Source organism: Lithobates pipiens, unplaced genomic scaffold (genome assembly GCF_037356315.1).
Source record: "Lithobates pipiens isolate NorthernLeopardFrog02 unplaced genomic scaffold, aLitPip1_a1.2 Scaffold_18, whole genome shotgun sequence".
NCBI lineage: Eukaryota > Metazoa > Chordata > Amphibia > Anura > Ranidae > Lithobates > Lithobates pipiens.
The window spans coordinates 208,027,807-208,048,356 of NW_027507758.1; the positions used below are offsets into that span (position 1 = coordinate 208,027,807).

The 20,550-nt window shown below is 45.8% G+C and overlaps 1 protein-coding gene across 1 annotated transcript in view; it reads left to right on the forward strand.

Moving 5' to 3' along the window:
- LOC143987650 (uncharacterized) overlaps positions 1–20,550 on the forward strand; it is a 330,091-nt gene that overhangs the window by 261,980 nt on the left and 47,561 nt on the right. The window contains exon 4 of the mRNA XM_077486545.1: positions 5,031–5,492. Coding sequence (XP_077342671.1) covers positions 5,031–5,492 — 462 coding nt within the window. The remainder of the gene's footprint in view (positions 1–5,030; positions 5,493–20,550) is intronic.

The following is a 20,550-nucleotide window of genomic DNA, read 5'->3' on the forward strand; positions in this document are numbered from 1 at the left end:
TCTGCAAGGATTGGCTGTTCCCAACCTCAGCATGATTTGGCATGCTGAAGTCATGTGGTTACTTTCCTGTCTTTTCACTGGATGTTGGAGATCATAGCAGAAGTTCAATGTAAGCTAAACACAGGAAAAAACTACATGTTGCAGCACTCAAGATGCCAGCAGAAATATCAAACACAGACAACTGATCCAGGGGAGGTTTATCTACTGAGAGCTGGGCATAAGAGAAGCTACAGTAATTTAATTTTTTGTTTCTCTGTTCACCTAATCACGGTTGCAGCATTCATTTTGATCAACAGGATGTGTTGTGTGGGGGAGGGGTGGATGTCTCGCATTTAATTTCATGTGCTCTGGCCAAGGGGAGTGTAGAGGTGGGCAGGGAGTCTGGCATCACGACACCGCCCACCGAGTGCCAGATAACAGAATCTGGAGTTTTTGGGGGCGCCAAATAGAGAAAGGGGGAGACATTTGAAAGGTAAGGATACATGCAGGAGGCATGTATATCCTTATAGTTCAGCACTATGGTAGTACTTTATAATTGATGAGAGTGGGTTTACATCCATTTTAATAAAAAAAATAATAATTAAAAAATAGACTTTTGGCATCCTTGAAAAATTGCAATGGGTTTACATCCACGATGCGTTTCGTGGAACATATTCGCTCATCAGGAGTACATCAGGAGTCATTCTTGCCTCAGCCCCGGATCAGATATTGCTGTCGCCCCTTTTCTTTCCCCCGTCTTTGGGAACCCAGCTAATTTTCTGACTAGTACCAGACTGCTTGTCTCTCCTAAATCATGTCTTTCGTTCCCGTTTATAGGAAAGTGTTGAATAATTTTGACTGTGTACTATTATATATTTTTTACTTGTTCACTTTTATAGACATTCCTTATTATGTACTCTTGATGAGTGGATATGTTCCACAGAATGCATTGTTCCATTGCAATTTTTCAAGGATGCCAAGACAGCCTGGCTCTTGCAATTTATACCTATTTTTGGTTGTGTCATTATTGTGCATATACAGTTCCTTGCAGAAGTATTCACCCCCCTTGGCATTTTTCATGTTTTTTTTTGCCTCACAACCTGGAATTAACATGGATTGTTTGAGGAGTTGCATCATTAAATTTACAGAACATGCCCACAACTTTGAAGATTTTTTTTTTATTGTGAAGCAAACAACAAATATGCACATTGACTTTTTCTGTTATTTTGTCCTAACTATTCACTCCCCCTAAAGTCAATACTTGTAATACTGTAGAGCCACCTTCTGTGGCTATCACAACTCCAAGTCACTTTGGATAAGTCTGAGCTTCCCACATCTTACCACTGGGATTTTTGCCCATTCCTCCTTGCAAAACTGCTCCAGCTCCTTCAAGTGGGATGGTTTGCGCTTGTGAACAGCAATCTTTAATTCTGTCCACAGGTTTTCTGTTGGATTGAGGTCTGGGCTTTGACTTGGCCATTCCAACACATTTACATGTTTCCCCTTAAACCACTCAAGTGTTGCTTTAGCAGTGTGTTTGGGGTCATTGTCCTGCTGGAAGGTGATCCTCCGCCCCTAGCCTCAAATCCATACATAGAGTGGTACAGGTTTTACTCAAGAATATCCCTATATTTTGCACCATCCATCTTTCCCTCAAATCTGACCAGTTTCCCAGTCCTGACTGCTGAAAAACATCTCCACAGCATGATGCTGCCACCACCATGTTTGTGGGTATAGTGTTTTTTGGGTGATGTGATGTGTTGGGTTTGCTGCAGTCATAGCGTTTTCTTTGATGGCCAAAAAGTTCAGTTTTTGTCTCATCAGACCAGAGCACCTTCATCCAAAAATTTTGGGAGTTTCCCATATGCCGTTTCGCAAACTCAAAAGTGCCATTTTGTTTTTTGCTGAAAGTAATGGCCTTCTTCTGGCAAATCTGCCATAAAGCCCAAATTTGTAGAGCATACGGCTTATTGTCGTCCTATGAACAGATACTCCACTCTCTGCTGTGGAACTCTGCAGCTCCTCCAGGGTTATCTTATGTCTCTGTTCTGTCTCTCTGATTAAGGCCCTCCTTGCCCGGTCTGCAGGTTTTGGTGTGGGGCCATCTCTTGGCAGGTTTGCTATTGTGCCATGTTCTTTCCATTTGGTTATGATAGATTTGATGGTGCTCTTGGGGATCTTAAGTTATCTGTAAGTTATACATACAGGCTGCACAGTGGTGTAGTGGATAGCACTCCCACCCAGCAGCAAGAAGGGCCACCAGTTTGAATGCCAACCACGACACCACCTACCCGGAATCTGCATGTTCTCCCCGTGCCTGCGTGAGTCTCCTCCTGGTACTCTGGTTTCTTCCCACACTCCAAAGACACACCAGTGGGCCAACTCGATCCTGTCCAAACTGTCCCCAGCGTGTATGAATGTGTGCCAGGGACCCTGGAGTGCAAGCCTCTGAGGGCAGGGACAGACGTGAATGCACATGCAAAGCGCTGCGCAAATTGGCAGTGCCACACAAGAAATAAAAGTAAATACCTATATACCCATGCCTCCATGTGGAGAAGAAATGTACACATGTGAAGAAACGCATATGTACATATATAGTTAAAAATATATTCCTATCGTGTTTTTCATATACTTGTGGTTTGAAGGGAACGTAGGTCATGTGTAGATAATATATATATTTGATTACTTATTGTGCGTTGCACACATATACATAAAAATATATAATATATTAAAAGCTCAAAAAAGAGGTTGGCTACAGGTGGATCTATAAATATATATATACAGGTACATATTATGTAATACCGGGGGGGGGCTATATTGGTTACTATTCTTATATGGTAATAGATCCATAATGCTAAAATACTCAAAAGGGGGGGGGGGGAGGAAGAAAGTAGTGGGGGAGGGAGAAACGCTGTATACCAAGTTTATAGATAAAGCATATACCAATGAATGACAACCATACGTTCCCAAAAATGCACATACCTATACATGGGAACAAAAATGAATCTGTTGTAAGTCACCTCGTTCCCTCAATGAAATAACCAACAATGTGTTCACCTCAATTTCCTCATTTAACCCACCAGGTGTAAGGGTACCCAATGAATAAATCCAATACGTTTCTTGTTGCAGAGGCGTTTATACCGTTCGGCCGCAGGGTAGGTGGCGGGAATAGATTCAAAAACCCATATACCAAGACTGGTCGTGGACTGGCCGTGGTGCATCAGAAAATGTTTTGGAACGCTGTGGTTGTCCCAGCCTTTTTCAATAAAGCGCCAGTGTTCACCAAAACATGCCCTAATTGTTCGGCCAACATAAAATAGTCTGCAAGGTCAGGTGAGGCAGTATATAACTAACTCCATAGAGCAATTATAGAATTCTTTAAGAGTATAGCTCTTCCCTTTGACAGTAAAGGTTTCTTGGCCATGGCGTACAAACTGGCAAGTTAAGCAGAGGTTTATATATATAATTTATTTAACAAAACTTTTTTTACAATTTTTTTTTTCTCATCCATCATTTACCGATCCATTCTATATTTCACAAATCGGATTGCAATCCCCGTCATGTCTCGGTATATTTTCTTCCAGAACTTCTGAATCTCTGGGCAAAAATACCAAATGTGTGACATTGTACCTACCTCCCCCTGAAACCTCCAACAGGTGTCTGGATTAATTCTATGCATATCTTTTGGACATCTATACCATCTCACTAATAATAATTTCTTTCTTGATGCTTACTAGAGACTGACATCTTATGTTAACCACTTCCCAACCGGCGAGCGACAGTGTACGTCGGCAGAATGGCACGGGCAGGCAAATTGGCGTACAGGTACGTCCATTTGTATATGCCGCCCTGCCATCGCGTGCGCGCTGACGGCAGCGTGCGAACATGCCATTGGGACCCCCCGTGAGTTTGGTCGCTGGTCTCGCAGACTCGATTGCCATGGTATACCCACGATCTTCTCACGGGGAGGATGAACGGGGAGATGCCGATGTAAACAGCATCTCCCGGTTCTGCCTAGCAGCAAGTGACGCTGATCTCTGCTCCCTGTGACTGGAGCAGAGATCAGTGTTCACTCACGCACGGCCACGCCCCCCACAGTTAGTAACACGCCCCTAGGACACACTTAACCCCTACACTGTCACCCCATGGTTAACCCCTTCACTGCCAGTGTCATTTACACAGGAATTAGTGCATTTGTATAGCATTTATTGCTGTATAAAGGACAATGGTCCCAAAAATGTCCGATGTGTCCGCCATGTCGCAGTCACAATAAAAATCGCTGATCGCCGCCATTACTAGTAAAAAAAAATTAATAAAAATGCCATAAAACTATCCCCTATTTTGTAAACGCTATAAATTTTGCGAATGTGTTTTTTTTTTTATTTTATTTTTTTTTTTTTACCAAAAATATGTAGAAGAATATGTAATATTATAATTTTTTTTTCTTTAAGTAGACATCCTAGAGAATAAAATGGTGGTTGTTACAATAATTTATGTTGCACTGTATTTGCGCAGCGGTCTTTTAAATGCAATTTAAAAAAAAATTACTATCAACCCAGAGAGTGCTACACCTAGTGTACACTCTTCCAAATGAGCAGTGCAGATGTTTCACATGTACATCTCACCAAATGTACACCCCTTTTGATTACTACTTCCATTATCTCAACAATAATCTGAGACTCCAGCCATTTTTGCCATATTTGTGTAAATTTGGACAGCACCTTCATGTGCTGATGTGTGTTTCTCCCTAATGAGTATCTCATTAACCTTGTGAATCCATTGATGGTCCGTGGGGGCATGGGGAGAGATACAATATCTCACAATTAGTTTGCTGGCCAAATATAACAACCTTAGTATCGCTGTGTATGTATTGTACTATCCTTAATTGCCTTGTAAAAGCCAGTCATGTATGAAAGGGCATGCTAAAGCGAGTGAGTGCCAAAGAACATCATGTTACATAAATTATTCAGGATTTTAGCTTTCAAATTACTGCTCCAAACATGAACTGTGTAACAGTACAGTAATATTTTTCTTTCCCCTTTTTTGTGTAGGTCCTTGCAAAGAAGAAAACATCAACAGAAATTTTTATGAACCCAGAGTTTCTAAAAGAATTTATTGAAATGTATAAGTCTTTACCTTGCTTGTGGAAAGTAAAATGTTCTGATTATTCCAATAGGCAGAAAAAAACAGAGGCATATGAAAAACTAACCGATCTTTGTAAAACAGTTTGTCCCTCAGCAACTGTAGACCTTGTTAAACATAAAATTGCAAATTTGCGAACAGTATTCAAGAAGGAGTTAAAGAAAGTAGAGGCATCAATAAGATCTGGTGCTTCTGGCGAGGACATCTACATACCACGTCTGTGGTACTTTGACCTTCTGAAATTTACCATCATTCAGGATGTACGCATACCATCTGTATCCCACTTTCCTGACACATATGAGATGCAACAAGAGGAAGAAAACACAAATGATAGCCTAGAAAGTGCTGGAGAAAGTAAAAACTTCTCCAAGGTATGAAATATAGCATTTGTTAGGCATGATAAATGATTAACTATCTCAGTGTACTCCTAAAATGGCTTACAGTAACAGATTTTCTTATAACATGCCAACATACCACTTTGATTGATTGCTATGTTTATTGGCAAATTGCAAAAATGCACTGTTCCTCCTGTAAAGTAGACCTTATTTACTCATATGAAATATTTGATAATGTATGTGCTAAACAGTTTTTCCTCCAGAACACTTTGGCTGTATAGAAATTAGGATGTGTAGACCTCAATTGATTAAGAAATTTGTATGATGACCACATAATTTTTCTTCTGGTGGCCAAATGTCTTTCCCTATCACTGGGATTTTATCAGTACCCTGAACCTAAAATTTGTGCCTAAACACTGAAAGGACTGAGTTTATGAGCAACCAGCACAGCCATTACTGTGGTAGTATTCTCAGAAGGGCAACAGAGCACCACATGCACTTAATTGTTTATTAAAGTGTTGCCAATAGACAGAGCTAACGTGCTACTGGTTTCTAATTGTCCTATTTGTAATGCAAGGTGCATTCTAATCATGGACATTTATGATCATGATCTGTGTAACAAGAATGTAATATGGAGCTCTATGTTGCCAGCTGATGGATATTTCACCTAGATCAAAGGGCAGGGACATATATACTTTTCCTTAAATTTATCCCAGGATTGCTGCTTCCTAGTGATGTACCCATGGTGGTTTTTATAGACCAAGTTCTTCATAGAATAGCAAAGGGTTGAGCCCGATTCACAAGGAGATTTTCTATAAAGTCTTCATGTGAGATAAGGAGTACCTCTGGCACCCTAAAAAGTTAATCTCTGTAGGTTTGTCATTAAAGCGGAACTTCAGTCATTTTTTTTCATCTTCTGCCCTTGTTGTTTTGACTTTGGTTAGTAAAACATTTTTTTTCTGCCAGTGAATACCTTATAAAGCCCACTTTTTTTTTCTTGTCTGTTCATTAGCCTAGGCTTATGACATCATGCATAGCTCTCTCACTCTTGAGAGTTTGCTAGGAAGGGAGGGGGTATGAGTCATAAGAGGGCCAATGAGAGCTGCAGAGCTGAAGGTGTGACTGTGTAAATCCAGGGAGTGAACAAGCAGCAGCTTCAGCTACCCACAGTTAAAATATCTGCAGCCAGACTCAGTGGAAAGAGATTTCTGCAGCACATTTGGCAAGTACAGAATCACAGTATATATAAAATAATATGCAAAGAGGTTGGAGGAAAGCTTCAGAATGCCAAAGATGTTTTTAATAAATTATGTGAGCAGATTGCAGTTCCTCCTTAACCTCTAGAGATCCGCGCTATAGCCGAATGATGGCTACAGCGCGGACCTGCTTTGCCGGGATGACGTCAATAGTGCACGAGCGGCCTGCGCGCCCTGTGATTAGCGAGTCTGAGACTCGCCTGATCACGGATCGGAGCAAGGGGTCGATCCCAACCCCTTACCACGTGATCAGCTGTCAACCAATGACAGCTGATCGTGTGACACAACAGAGCCGGCAATCGGCTATTTTTCCTCCTCGCGCTGACAGCGTGAGGAGAAAAAAGAACAGCCGATCACCGACGGCTGTGGTCGGGACACAGACGGCTTATTCATACGCCATGGGTTATTGGGTCATACCTTCTGGTAATTGGACACTGGCGAGTACACCCCCTGGGATGCCTACCCTTTTAACTCAGTTTTTTTGCTAGCATGTAAAGCTGTTGAATCTCTTCTCCTTCTCGAACAAAATGTATCTTTACTAGTTTATTACTTTCATTTAATATTTTATCTTCCAATCCTTCAATTAACACTGATGGTCTTCTAATGCATACAGTATACAGAAGCAGTGTATCTGGCACAACTTTGATAAAACGTGGAGAGTGCTACCCCAGCACCACACTTTAGGGACAGCCTGTAATGTTGCTTTGGGCACTGGATCTTGTATGGGGCACTCACCTTGGTGTAATGATTTGAGTTAGCTCAAGGGCACTATACAGGTCCAGGGCTACATTCCATGAGTGTGGTATGGAATCTTAATACATATGGGGAATTTAAATTAAGATCTCTGTGTTTTGCTCTGTGCCTCCAACATTACGGTAAAATTATGAACTTTGTTCAGAAAATCAGTAACATACCATAATAATTTCCTGAGTTTGTTAATCTATGGGGAATTGTTGCCAATGTATAAATATCCCTCAATAAAATGAATAGGTAAATAATTAGATTTTATTAATTTACAAGTATAATTACACAATTTCATACAGAACCGGGATTTCTGGTAATTAGTATTTCATACATCCTACCAAAAACATCATCACGACAATAAAATAATTTTTCCTTAATATTTTACAAATAATTTAAGGGTAGCCCTAATTACTATGTTAACCACTTGCTTACTGGGCACTTAAACCCCCCTTCCTGTCCAGACCAATTTTCAGCTTTCAGCACTGTAGCACTTTGAATGACAATTGCACAGTCATACAACACTGTATCCAAATTAAATTTGTATCATTTTTTCCCACAAATGGAGATTTCTTTTGGTAGTATTTGATCACCTCTGCGGTTTTTATTTTTTGTTTTAAAAAAAAAAAAGTAAAAACACAGAATTTAATTTTTTTTTTATATTTTGTTATAACATTTTGCAAACAGGTAATTTTTCTCCTTCATTGATGTACGCTGATGAGGCTTCACTGATGGGCACCGAGAAGGCAGCACTGGTGGGCATTGATAGGCGGCATTGAGAGGTGGCACTGATAGGGCATTGATAGGTGGCACTGGTGGGCACTGAGAAGTGTCACTAATAGGTGGCAATAATGGGCACTGATCGGCACTGGTAGGTTACACTGATAAACAGCACTGCTAGGTGGCACTGATTGGCACCACTTGTGGGCATTGATAGGTGGCACTTGTGGGCATGCATAGCTCGCACTGGCAGGTGGCAATGGCAAGAGGCACTGTTAAGGGGTACTGATTGGCACAGATAAGGCAGATGTGCCTCCTTCCTCTTTGGGACCGATTACCGATAAGCCGGTGATCGATTACCGAGCCTTTTGTTTACACACGTGATCAGTTGTCATTGGCTGACGGCTGATTATGTCGTAAGGGGCCAGGACCGACCCCTTACTCGGATCTGTGATCACCCAAGTCTCGGTGGCTCGGTGATCACAGCGCACGCGGGGAGCGTGCAAAGGGGAGGCCGTCTTGTGGCTGCCTCTCGGAAATCCTGGTCGGCGCTGTAGTCGTCATTCAGCTATAACGTGGACGCCAAGTGTTTAAAAATAAGTATGTGCGGTAATCGCGCCTTAAGTTCAAAAACACTATCTCTTGTCGCTCGGGGAAACAATCCTCTGATTTTCTTCGGCTGGAAGGAATACAAAGTATGTCTCTTGGAGTCAACAGATGGATATTATCAATTTGAAGGAAATATTAATTTAACATAGCTACTAGATTGAATGGGGTGATACATAATTTCCCTGCGACTACAGTAGCCAAATTTGATGTAATACAGGTCTATACCTAATTTCACCCAGGCACGGCTTCAACACACAGCCTAGATAAATAATGTATATCAAGTATAAAACTGCCCTACACACTGTACATGATCAGGTTAAAACATAAACTGTAAAATACAATCCCTACAATTTTGAGAGGAAAAGGTTAATTAACCACTTAAGGACTGAGCCTCTTTCTGAGAAATTTTTGTTATAAGTTAAAAACATTTTTTTGCTAGAAAATTATTTAGAACCCCCAAACAATATACATTTTTTTTCTAACACCCTAGAGAATAAAATGGTGGTCATTGCCATACTTTCTATCACACCGTATTATACTTTTTTTTTTTATTAAAAAAGACAGCAGTAAAGTTATCCCTATATTTTTTATATTGTAAAAGATAATGTTACGCCGAGTAAATTAATACCCAACATGTCATGCTTCAAAATTGTGCCCGCTCGTGGAATGGCGACAAACTTTTACCCTTAAAAATCTCCATAGGCGACATTTTAAAAATTAGTTATGGAAGAGGGCTAGAATTATTGCCCCCGCTCTACCGATTGTGGCGATACCTCACATGTGTGGTTTGAACACCGTTTTCATATGCAGGCGCTACTCGCGTATGCATTCGCTTCTGCACGCGAGTTCGTCGGATCGGGGCACGTTAAAGAAAATTTCTCTCTCATTCATTGACAGACACAGCTCCAGTAGTCTTGACCGTAGGGTTATTACACCACCTTCAGGAGCGGATTAGGCAGAACATGTAATACATGTGAAAAACGACAGAGCTTTACAGTTCCGCCCAGGGGGTCTGTCCATCTGGTAATAGCCCCTCAGCCTGCTTCCTGCAGCTCAGTTTTTTCTGCCTAGTGAAGAAGGACCTAGGCTCCCTGCGGGACCATCGGTCCTGGGAATCTCTGGATTTTGCCTTTTGTGCAAGATTTTAAGATTCTGTGATCTGCTATCAACAGCAGGCTAGGTGACAGGCTGGATAATGTTGATCCTTGTAGTCTCCCCAGCCTGGCCATTGAGCGTGTGCAGACCCTAGCTATGTGCTGGGTCGGCAACAACATGGCCCTCAGGCTCCAGGGGTGGCCGGTGAGCGCAACACTCTGGGGCACACATATCACCGGACTATCGATGTCTGTCACAGTGTGCCGTGGCCAGCAGCCACCCCGTACTGCTCGGATGTGAGTCTGTGATGGAATGTCCCCAGCTCGTCCGGATGGTAAGTACAGCTCTACCTGCCTTGGCGGGATTGAGCAGCTGGGTATTGCCCAGGAGGTCGATTAGAGGGTCCCTCTCTTCTCTCCCTGTCCCTATTTTCCTCCTCCCCCCCCCCCCCGTGGGGGATGCTGCATGGCTGGGCTGCTGAGCAGTGTGTGTACCTGTGCTAGGGGTCCTCTGGGGGGATCTGACCTTGGATTGGGGGCTGCGCAGGTGGTTTGTGTCCCTGGGTGTCTGTGGTCTCTCCGCTGGGTGTCCAGAGGCACTGCATGTGCTTTTGCCATAGCGCTGTTCTGCCGCCACTATCTCTGTGTACAGTTGCTTGTCGGCCATTTTCTGTGTGTCTCAGTGGAAAGCATGGTCGAGGGCCATTTTCCCTGTGATTGTCCCTTATACAGGGCGGCCGGCAGCCATTTTGTTGTAGCTCAGCGCGGTTTTTAATCCTCCGCGCTGGTCCCTGTTGCTCAGAACAGCGCTTTTTTTGCTCTGGGCACCTGGGAATTGATACTGGACACAGGGACCTGTAACAGAACAGCACAGCGCTCGGTCAGGGTGGTGAGTCCTGCGGTGGGGGCCCCTCAGTCTGCAGCAGCTAGGAGAGTGGGATTGTACACCTGTCCTAAGTCCCCAAGGGTGGCAGACAGGGTGGGTGAGCAAGACTTGAGAAACTGGTGTTTCTTCCCCAGAGCTTACTGCAATTGCAACCGGCTCATCTGCAAACAGTGCAGTGCCTTTGGATGCTTTGTCAGCGGTCCTTGAATTGTTCGTTGCCAGGTTGGAAGCGTTCTGTGGGGGCAAAGGTGGTAAAAAGTGGCCCCTGCCCCCCCATCCTCCGGGGAGAGCTCTGACTCAGACTCAGGCCCCGCAGCGACTTTTTCTTCGGCTAAATGCTCCCAGTCCAACAGGGTGACTACTGAGAGACAGAAGCGTCCCTGGACTCGCTAGCCTAACAAGCCAGCAAGCAAAAATACTTCCGCATGAAGGTTTGCCCCCTCCTGTCACTTGGGTGGGGGTCGTCTTCGGGAGTTTGCAGCCTGGTGGGCCTCTCGGCTGTCTGACCAATTGGTCTGCGAACTGATTTAATCGGGCTACAAGATAGAGTTCCTCTCTTGGCAACCAAACGGATTCTTCCCCTCCAGCATACCCTTACTCCGGCTCGCTTGGAGGCCCTGTAGGGGGCAGTAAGGGACCTGCTAAGCCGCGGGGTGATAGTGCCTGTTCCGGAAACGGAAAGGTTTCAGGGGTTCTACTCCAATCTGTAGTCCCCAAAAAGGAAGGGGTACGTCCAATCTTGGACCTAAAAGCCCTCAATTGCTTTGTAAAAGTACAGAGGTTCAGAATGAAATCAGTTCGCTCAGTTGTCGCTGCACTCCATGTCCAAGGACTCCCTGGCATCCTTGGACATCCAGGACGCGTACCTGCACATACCCATATGCCTCAGGCATCAGAGGTTTCTGAGATTTGCGTTAGGGGAAGCCCACTACCAGTTTGTGGCTCTCCCCTGGCTTGGCTTTAGCACCCGAGTCTTTACCAAGGTATTGGTTCTAATTTTGGAGTTGTTGGGACAACGCAAGGTCGCAATTGTGGGTTACCTAGACTTAAAGGAGGATGTGGCAATTGCCATACAAACCCTGCAGGAATTTGGGTGCTGTTGAACCTTAAGAAGTCGGTGCTTGTGCCAACTCAGCGCCCGGAGTACCTAGGCTTACTGCTGGACTCTGTGGAAATGAGTGTTTCTCCCTTCAGACTCTCAGAGCCGCAGTGAAGCTGTTGATGAACCGTGGGTGGTTGTCGCTTCTCTTCTGCATGCAAGCCCTGGGCCTCGTGGTGGCCTCCTTCGAGGCAGTACCGTATCCCCAGTTTCACACCAGAGTCTTGCAGAAGGAGATATGACAAAATGGGACAAATCTGTGTTATTCTTGGATCGGCTGATTTGCGTGAGCCAGTCAGTCAGGGGCTCCATGCTCTGGTGGCTGAGATCCGGGATGCAGGAAGTCATTCCTACCTCTGCATTGGACAGTGATCACAACGGACGCCAGCCCTGACCGGTTGGGGTGGAGTACAGTTGACTCAGGGCCTCTGGTTCGGGGGAGGAATCCAAGTTGCTGATCAATGTGCTCAAGCTCCGAGCAATCAGTCTATGCCTCTCCACATGGTCGATGAGGCTAAAAGGGTGTGCGATCAGAATCCAGTCAGACAACGCCACAGCGGTGGCATATGTCGACCATCAAGGCGGAACAAGAAGCTTGGCTGCAGGACGGGAGGCCGCTCACATCCTTCGGTGGGCAGAGCAACACGTACCGGCCCTGTCGGCCATTTACATCCTGGGATTAGAAAACTGGCAGGTGGACTATCTAAGTCGCCATATGCTGGACCCAGGAGAATGGCCATTGTATCCAGAGGTGTTTAGGCTTCTGTGACTGCAGTGGGGCACACCAGACATGGATCTCCTGGCTCAATCGGAAAGGTGCTGAGGTTCGTATCCAGGACAAGAGATCCTTGGACAGACGCGTTGGTGGCTCCATGGGCTCAGTATCTATGCCTTTCCTCCACTAAATCTGTTACCACGTATGCTCCGCAGAGTAGAGGCTGGGGGGATGCCAGTGATACTGATTGGCCTCTGCGTCCCTGGTACGCCGACCTAGTACGCCTGGTTGCGGATGCTCTCTGGCGGCTACCTATGCGAGAAGACCTTCTGTGTCAAGGTCCGATTCTCCATCCTGCTTTACCATGGCTGGTTTTAACGGCATGGCTGTTAAGAGCCAGGTGCTGAGGAACAGAGGCCTGTCTGACTCAGTTGAAATCACAATGTTGAGGTCACGGTAATTTTCTTCTTGGAAGATATACCATCGTACATGGAAGGCCTATGCCTCCATGTGTGAGGAGATGGGGTGGCATCCACGCACCTATTGCGTTTCCAGGATCCTGCTGTTCCTAAAGAGAGGAGTAGACCAGAAACTGGCTTTAAGCACCATTAAGGGACAGATATCAGCCTTGGCTGTCTTTTTTCAATGACCCCTGGCATCTCACTCTCTAGTGAGCATCTATGTACAAGGGGTACGGCATGTAGTCCCTCTGGTGTGTTCACCCTTGCCCCCCATGGGATCTGAACCTGGTGTTATTGGGGCTTCAGAAACCGCCATTTGAGAACATCAGGGAAATTCCCTTGTTGACTCTAAGAAAGTGGTCTTCTTAGTGGCCATTAGGTTGGCCAGGAGGGTTTCGGTACTGGCGGCCTTGTCTTGCAAGTCGCCCTATCTTGTTATCCACAAGGATAAGGTGATGTTGCGTCCTCTTCTACTGAAGGTGTTATCGGCTTTTCACCTCAATGAAGACATTGTGTTACCATCTCTCTGTACAAAACCAGCACATCCTAAGGAGGTGGCCCTCCATTCCCTGGACGTGGTCTGGACTCTAAGGGTATATCTGTCTGCCATGGCTCCCTTCTGGAAGTCCGACTCTCTGTTCGTTTCGGTAGCTGGTCCAAAAAAAGGGATGGCGGCCTTTTCGGCCACCATTTCCAGGTGGATCAGACAGATATTGGTCCAGGCTTACGCCTTGAAGGGGCAGGTGCCCTTCTTTCCTGTCGCGGCCCATTCCACCAGGGCAATTGGGACCTCTTTTGGCTTTCCGACATCAAGCGCCACTTGCTCAAGTGTGTAAGGTGGCGACTTGGTAATGTTGTAATGTGTAATGTTGCAATTTTACACTCTTTCTTCTGTTAAGAAAGTTACCTTTTGAATATTAATGCACCTTGCTGCATTTGTTGACCGCAAGTTCTGATGCAGTTCAGATGACTCCCCTGTTAGGGAGCACCGCTGGTTGTGGGTGATGTTATGTTGCTGTTGCCACCCCTCATTAAGACACTGCTTAGGGACGTCCCTACGGTCAAGATTACTGGAGCTGTGTCTGACAATAAACGAAAGAGAAAATAGGATTTTTGTACTCAGCGTAAAATCCTTTTCTCTGAAGTTCATTGACGGTCACAGCTCCAGTAATCTTGACCGTAGGGTTATTACGCTACCTTCAGGAGAGGACTAGGCAGAACATGTAATGCATGTGAAAAACAACAGAATTTTACAGTTCTGCCCAGGGGGTGGTCCCTCTGGTAATAACCCCTAAGCCTGCTTCCTACGTCAACAAGCAGTATAACGTAAACCAATAGGAGGGGAGGGCGCTGTGTCCGTCAATGAACTTCAGAGAAAAGGATTTTACAGTGAGTACAAAAATCCAATTTTTTTTTTCATTTTTTTTTTTTTACACTTAATTTAAAATATTGTCACTTTTATTCCTATTGCAAGGAATGTAAACATCCCTTGTAATAGAAAAAAGCATGACAAGATCTCTTAAATATGCGATCTAGGGTCAAAAAGACCTCAGATCTCATATTTAGAGTAAAATGCAATAAAAAAAAAAATTTTTTTTTCAAAAATTGCCCTTTTAACCACTTCAATACCGGGCACTTAAACACCTTCCTGCCCAGACCAATTTTCAGCTTTCAGCGCTGTCGCAATTTGAATGACAATTGCGCGGTCATGCTACACTGTACCCAAATGAAATTTTTATCATTTTTTTCCCACAAATAGAGCTTTCTTTTGGTGGTATTTGATCACCTCTGAGATTTTTATTTTTTGCTAAACAAATAAAAAAATACCTAAAATTTTGAAAAAAATGTTTTTTTTTGTTTCAGTTTCAAAACTTTGCAAATAAGTAAGTTTTCTCCTTCACTGATGGGCACTGATGGGGTTACACTGATGGGCAATGATAAGGCGGCACTGATGGGCACTGATGAGGTGGCACCAATGAAGTGGCATTGATGGACACTGATGGGTGGCACTGATGGGCGACACGGATGGGCACTGATAGGTGGCACGGATTGGCATGGATGGGCATGGGTAGGCGGCACAGGTGGGCATGGGTAGGTGGCACAGGCGGGCATGGGTAGGCGGCACAGGTGGGCATGGGTAGGCGGCATGGGTAGGCACTGATAGGCGCCACAGATGGGAACTGATAGGCGGCATTGTATTATAATATATTATACTAATGGATGCCAATCAGTGCCAATCAATAATGCATGCCAATCAGTGATGTCTATTGTGGGCACTGATTGGCATCCATTATGGGCACTGATTGGCATCCATTGTGGCACTGATTGCAATCCCTGGTGGTCTAGGGTGGCATACCTTTGTCCTTGGCATCCCTTGTGGTCTAGTGGCGTCCCTGGTGGTCCAGTGTGGGCATCCTCGGGGGGGCTGTGCTGATAATCGATCAGCACAGACCCCCCCCTGTCAGAGGAGCAGCCGATCGGCTCTCCTCTACTCGCGTCTGACAGACGCGAGTGAGGAAAAGCCGATCACCGGCTTTTCCTATTTACACTGTGATCAGCCGTGATTGGACACGGCTGATCATGTGGTAAAGAGTCTCCGTCGGAGACTCTTTACCGAGATCGTAGTTGCCGGGTGTCAGACTGACACCCCGCAACAACGATCGCCGCGATGCGCGCCCCCGGGGGCGCGCAGCGGCTCATAATCCTGATCCCGTCATATGACGTCCGGTCAGGATTATGAAACCACTTTGCCGCCGTCTATTTGCTATAGGGCGGGCGGCAAGTGGTTAAGAGCTGTGGGCGGAAGTGATGTTTTGATGTACACCAATGTACACCAATTGTATGGAGATGAGTGGCGGCCTCATTCGTCACCATGCACAGATAACAACACAATGCGCGCCTCCACTGCCGACTGCTCCGGCAAGCGGCGAAGGGCACCAGATCGCGCGGGAGGGGGGCCCCTCTCCCACCACCGATAAAAGTGATATTGCGGCGAATCCACCACAAAAATCACTTTTATCTTGTAGAGGACCACCAAATGAAGAAGGGGATACTGGGATTATGGAAACTAACTGCTGCCATAACAATGATATACTTCTTCAAACAGCTGACGTAAAACTGTGGCGGGTGGTCCATAAGATGTTAATATCCATATGGCCTGTATCTTACTACGGTTTAAATCCAGGGAAGATATCCAATCAATTACTTTCGCTTAGTTCCAGTATCAACGTCCAACGAGATGGGGAGTGGTTAATTATCAGCAGGCTTCTTGCATAGGGTGTGTATCCGGCGTGTGGGTGGGGTGAGGGGGTGGGCGGCCACTCCTCTTGTCTGGAATTTCCTTGACTATTTTATGAATTATAAAAATGTTTGTGTATCCTGGCTATGATGAAACCCAGTAGCTGAAAAATTGAATCCAGTACCTGAAAACCTCTTTAGGGGTAAGCCAACCATGGCAGGAGAAGACTGGACAGCATCATGGACTGGTAAGACAGGGTCACCCTGTATCTTTGGCTGTGACCTGTGTACAGCATGGCTATTGTTGGAATGTACAGTTAAGAGTGCAAACTTGGTGCTAGATTTCATTCAGAACCATATACGAGTAGGACACTAGGCAGAAAAAAAGACTTGGCTATGCCTATGGGCAGTCCTAGGTGGTATACACCAACTCTCTGCTATAGACCTTCAGTTTTTTTATTGCCTAGTCAGGAGTAAGGACCTGGTTCCCTGCTGGAATCTCTAGCCCTAGGATTTTTTGTGTGCGCTTTTCTTTTTTCCTGGATTTTTCTCTGGTGAGATCTACAATCAACTGCCTGCTAGGCGATGGGCTGGACACTAAGATCCAGTTGATCTCCCCCAGTCTGGCCAGCGAGCACATGCAGACTGCAGCTATGCACTAGGTCTGCCACATCATAGCCCCATTGGACTGCGACTTAAGTCTTGTGATGTCGCATACAACTGGATCTTTGCCTGAGACGGCCCTCCCGTAATTTTAGGCCACGGCTTTGCAGCCTACTGACTGGCCGCTTGGTGGGCCGCCCCAGGGCAGGCAGCGGAGGCTGCTACTTTCCGTTTTTAGGTGTCGGCTCTCTGTTCAGCAGCTCGGATTGCCCCCCCCCCCCCAAAGGCCGCACACTTAAGTCAGGCTGTTGAAAATGTAGGCTGTGGATTTTGTGGCCCTTTTTGGGGGGTTGTGCCTCTGTAACCAAGGATAACCAATAACCAGCGAAAATCTGGGTGAGGAAATAACTTGGAATTGGATTATCTCATGGTGAAGAGCCCCTACGGCCATGGACAACGGAACCGTCTCATGAGTCATAGTCAGGCTGTAAAGGTCTCCCATCAAGAGCCTCAATGGCAAGTGGAGTGTCACACAGCTGCAGCAGAATCGAGTGCTGCGAAACAAATGAACAGGCCTGCAGCCCCAGTCGATTAGAGCCTGTATCTCGATGGACAACTCAGCCCAAGAAAGGCTGACCAAAACCAGGGGCTTATCCTTCTGGATAACGGGACGAAACAACGCCACTTAAGGTCTGTCCATGACAGGACCTCAAGGTTCAGGCGTTCCCTGGACGGGTAGGACAAGACTTCAAAAAGTGACCCGTCTGGCCACAATAAAGGCACAATCTTAACCTCCTCCTAAAGACTCTCTCATCCACAGAGAGACGCGTGAAGCACAGGTGCGTGGGTTCATCTTCACTGACCTACTCGGTACCAAGAGGCATGGGAGGTGAGGGAGGCATGGGTGGGACTACAAAGCACGGAGGCAAACGTACAAGAGGCTTCCGCAAGCATGCCTTAATCTGAGTCTGGAGTCAATGAGGATGGCAAACGAGATCAAGCTCTCCAGCTCAGTGGGTATATCTCGGGCTGCTATCTCATCCTTGATGGAATCCAAGAGACCATGAGAAAAAGCAGCCACGAGGGCCTCATTGTTCCAAGAAACCTCTGCTGCCAGAGTACTGAATTCAATGGCGTCATCGGCAACAGTTCTCGTACTCTGATGGACATGAGGCACTTGGCAGCAGAAGTGGAGCGTGCGGGAACGTCAAAAACCCTTTTAAAGGAGGCCACAAACTGAGGGTAACTCAAGACAACAGGTTTTTGTGTCTCCCATAGAGGGTTAGCCCAGGCCAAGGCTCTCTCAGAAAGCAAACCTATCACGAAACCTACTTTGCTTCTGTCCGTGGGAAACGCCTGGGGCAGCATTTCAAAGTATATCTCAACCTGATTGAGAAACCCTCTGCATTGAACTGGATCGTCCCCAAATCGCTGGGGAAGAGGAGCAGAAGCAGACATACCTCTTATAGAGGTAGTATTCGAGGCGGGTGCCTGCACAGAGACTGACGCAGCAGCAGGGACAGCCTGCAACTCCAGTTGTACCAGAGCAGCCACTGTGGGGAATTCCAGGTGAGCCGTGCGATTCAAGAGAGTTTGTAACGCCAAGGCAAACTAATCCATGCGGTGATCTTGCTCATCCAATCTGGAAATGTTTTTACCAACAAGTGGTGAACCATGAATCAGACTGAGACAGAAGTACAATCAAATTACACTTGTTTATTAATAAAAAGAAAAAGGTAAAAAGAAAAAGCGTAGTCAAGCATAGCCAGAGTCCAGTAGCCAGATTGGGTAGTCAGCCAGTCCAAAGTTCATAAACCAGATCGGGTAATCAGCCAGGCCTGAAGTCAGGGATCCAAGGAGAGCAACTGCAAGCAGGATAAGATGCCAGGAGGGATGTTAGCAAGCCAGTCTTGAAACAAACAGCAGGAGATGTGACCAACGTGAAGGCAAAGGAGAAATGAGCTGGAAGGCTTTAAATAGGCAGGTCAGACGAGCATCATCGGGAACAGCTGGTAACTGTGAAAATAGAAGAGAGCTGGCAATTAGCCGACAGCTGAGTAGCCAGTCCAGAGGAGGAAGGGCTAAGCCAGCCCTGACAGTGGCACAACTGCCTTCACTTTGGCAATTTCATCTGCAACTCTGTTATAGTTCTCAAAATCTGGGACTAGGGGCACATGTGCATCAACATGTCTCGCTTTTATGGTGCGGGAGTGAGCTTCCTTCCAGATGTAGTCCCAGACTTCCTTACCTATCCACACCACCTTTCCATGAATCATCCATTCATTTGACTTCCACATGGGCATCCAAGTTGTCAGTCCTTTAAAAACCGCCCAGCTATCAGTGTAGATAGTGACATGCAGTGGCGGCCCGTCCATAGGGGGCGCCCGGGCGCCGCCCCCCCCTCCAGGCAGTCACAAAAAAAAAAAAAAAAAATTGAAAAAAAAAAAATTTTTTTTTTTTGAAATGGCCCTTTAAAAAAAAAAAAATGAAAAAAAGTCCTTAAGTGCACTGTGTACGAGCGCCGGACACAGTGCAGCGCTGGACACAGTGCAATATGCGAAGTGCCACGTCAACGCAATCACAAGATTGCAGACGCGGCGCTTCATTTGCGGGGTTTTAACCCGCCTTGTGGCGCAAGTACAAATGCCGATCTGCATCCGCCCGGCGCCTGCTATGGACTTGAGTGACAGACTAGTTAGTCACTTCTGGTCTTCGTCAGATCAGTGCGCCGAGCGGAGGAGCAGAGGAGAGAACTGCGGTGCCAGTGCAGTGAGTGCACTATGAAACAAGGTAGACCGTAGCGTAGATGCATTGCTGGAATTCCACAGGAGGGGGGCAGAGCTACAGGATGGATGGAGGGGGAGGCTTCACGGGCTGTGTGTTTTGTCAAGTGCTGATCGTCAGTGCTTCTGACTTTATCTCCACTGATGTTGCTGTGTCTCGGTTTGGCAGCCTACTGTCAGAGACAGGATAGTAGCAGTCATTAGAGTCATTAGGCTGTCATTAGAAATCCCCAGATGCCTGCATGGCTGCTGTGTTGCCACAGTGAGCGTTTGCCCAGTGTATACTGTCACTAAGAAAGAAGCCCAGAAACCAATAAGTAGTCCTATTTATTTTGTATTAATATTTTTCCTCCACTAGACCATCAGGGATTACTTCTATGGATTGAGCAGGGTTTATCCACTGGACCACCATGGATTATTAATGGAAATGTTTTGTATTGGAGCTCTATGTTGCAATGTGAGCACCATCTCATATTCTGTTGTTTCATATTGGAGCACTATATTATATGTGAATACTGTGTGATATTATATTCTGGCCATGTTGCACATTGCATTATGTTATACTGTGGTTGTTATGGTGTACAGCATATTTCGGCACTGGGCTTCACTCAGTGTATCATCAGTGGGTGCAATGTGTGCTCTAACACACTGCACTCAGTGAGGATTCTGGTCAGCAGAGCATTCCTGCATGCTGCGCTTCTGCCCCCTCAATCTTCTTTGCAATCATTGGTTGCTAGGACCGCCAGCATCCTAGCAATAGATGACACGTTATATAGGTGCGCACAGCAGTAGGAAACAATCTCCGTACAGAGAGGCTAGTCATCTTAGCTCCCCCCGGCTGTTGCTCCCGCTTCCTGTCTCCAGGCGGCTTCTGCATTCAAAGGGTATGA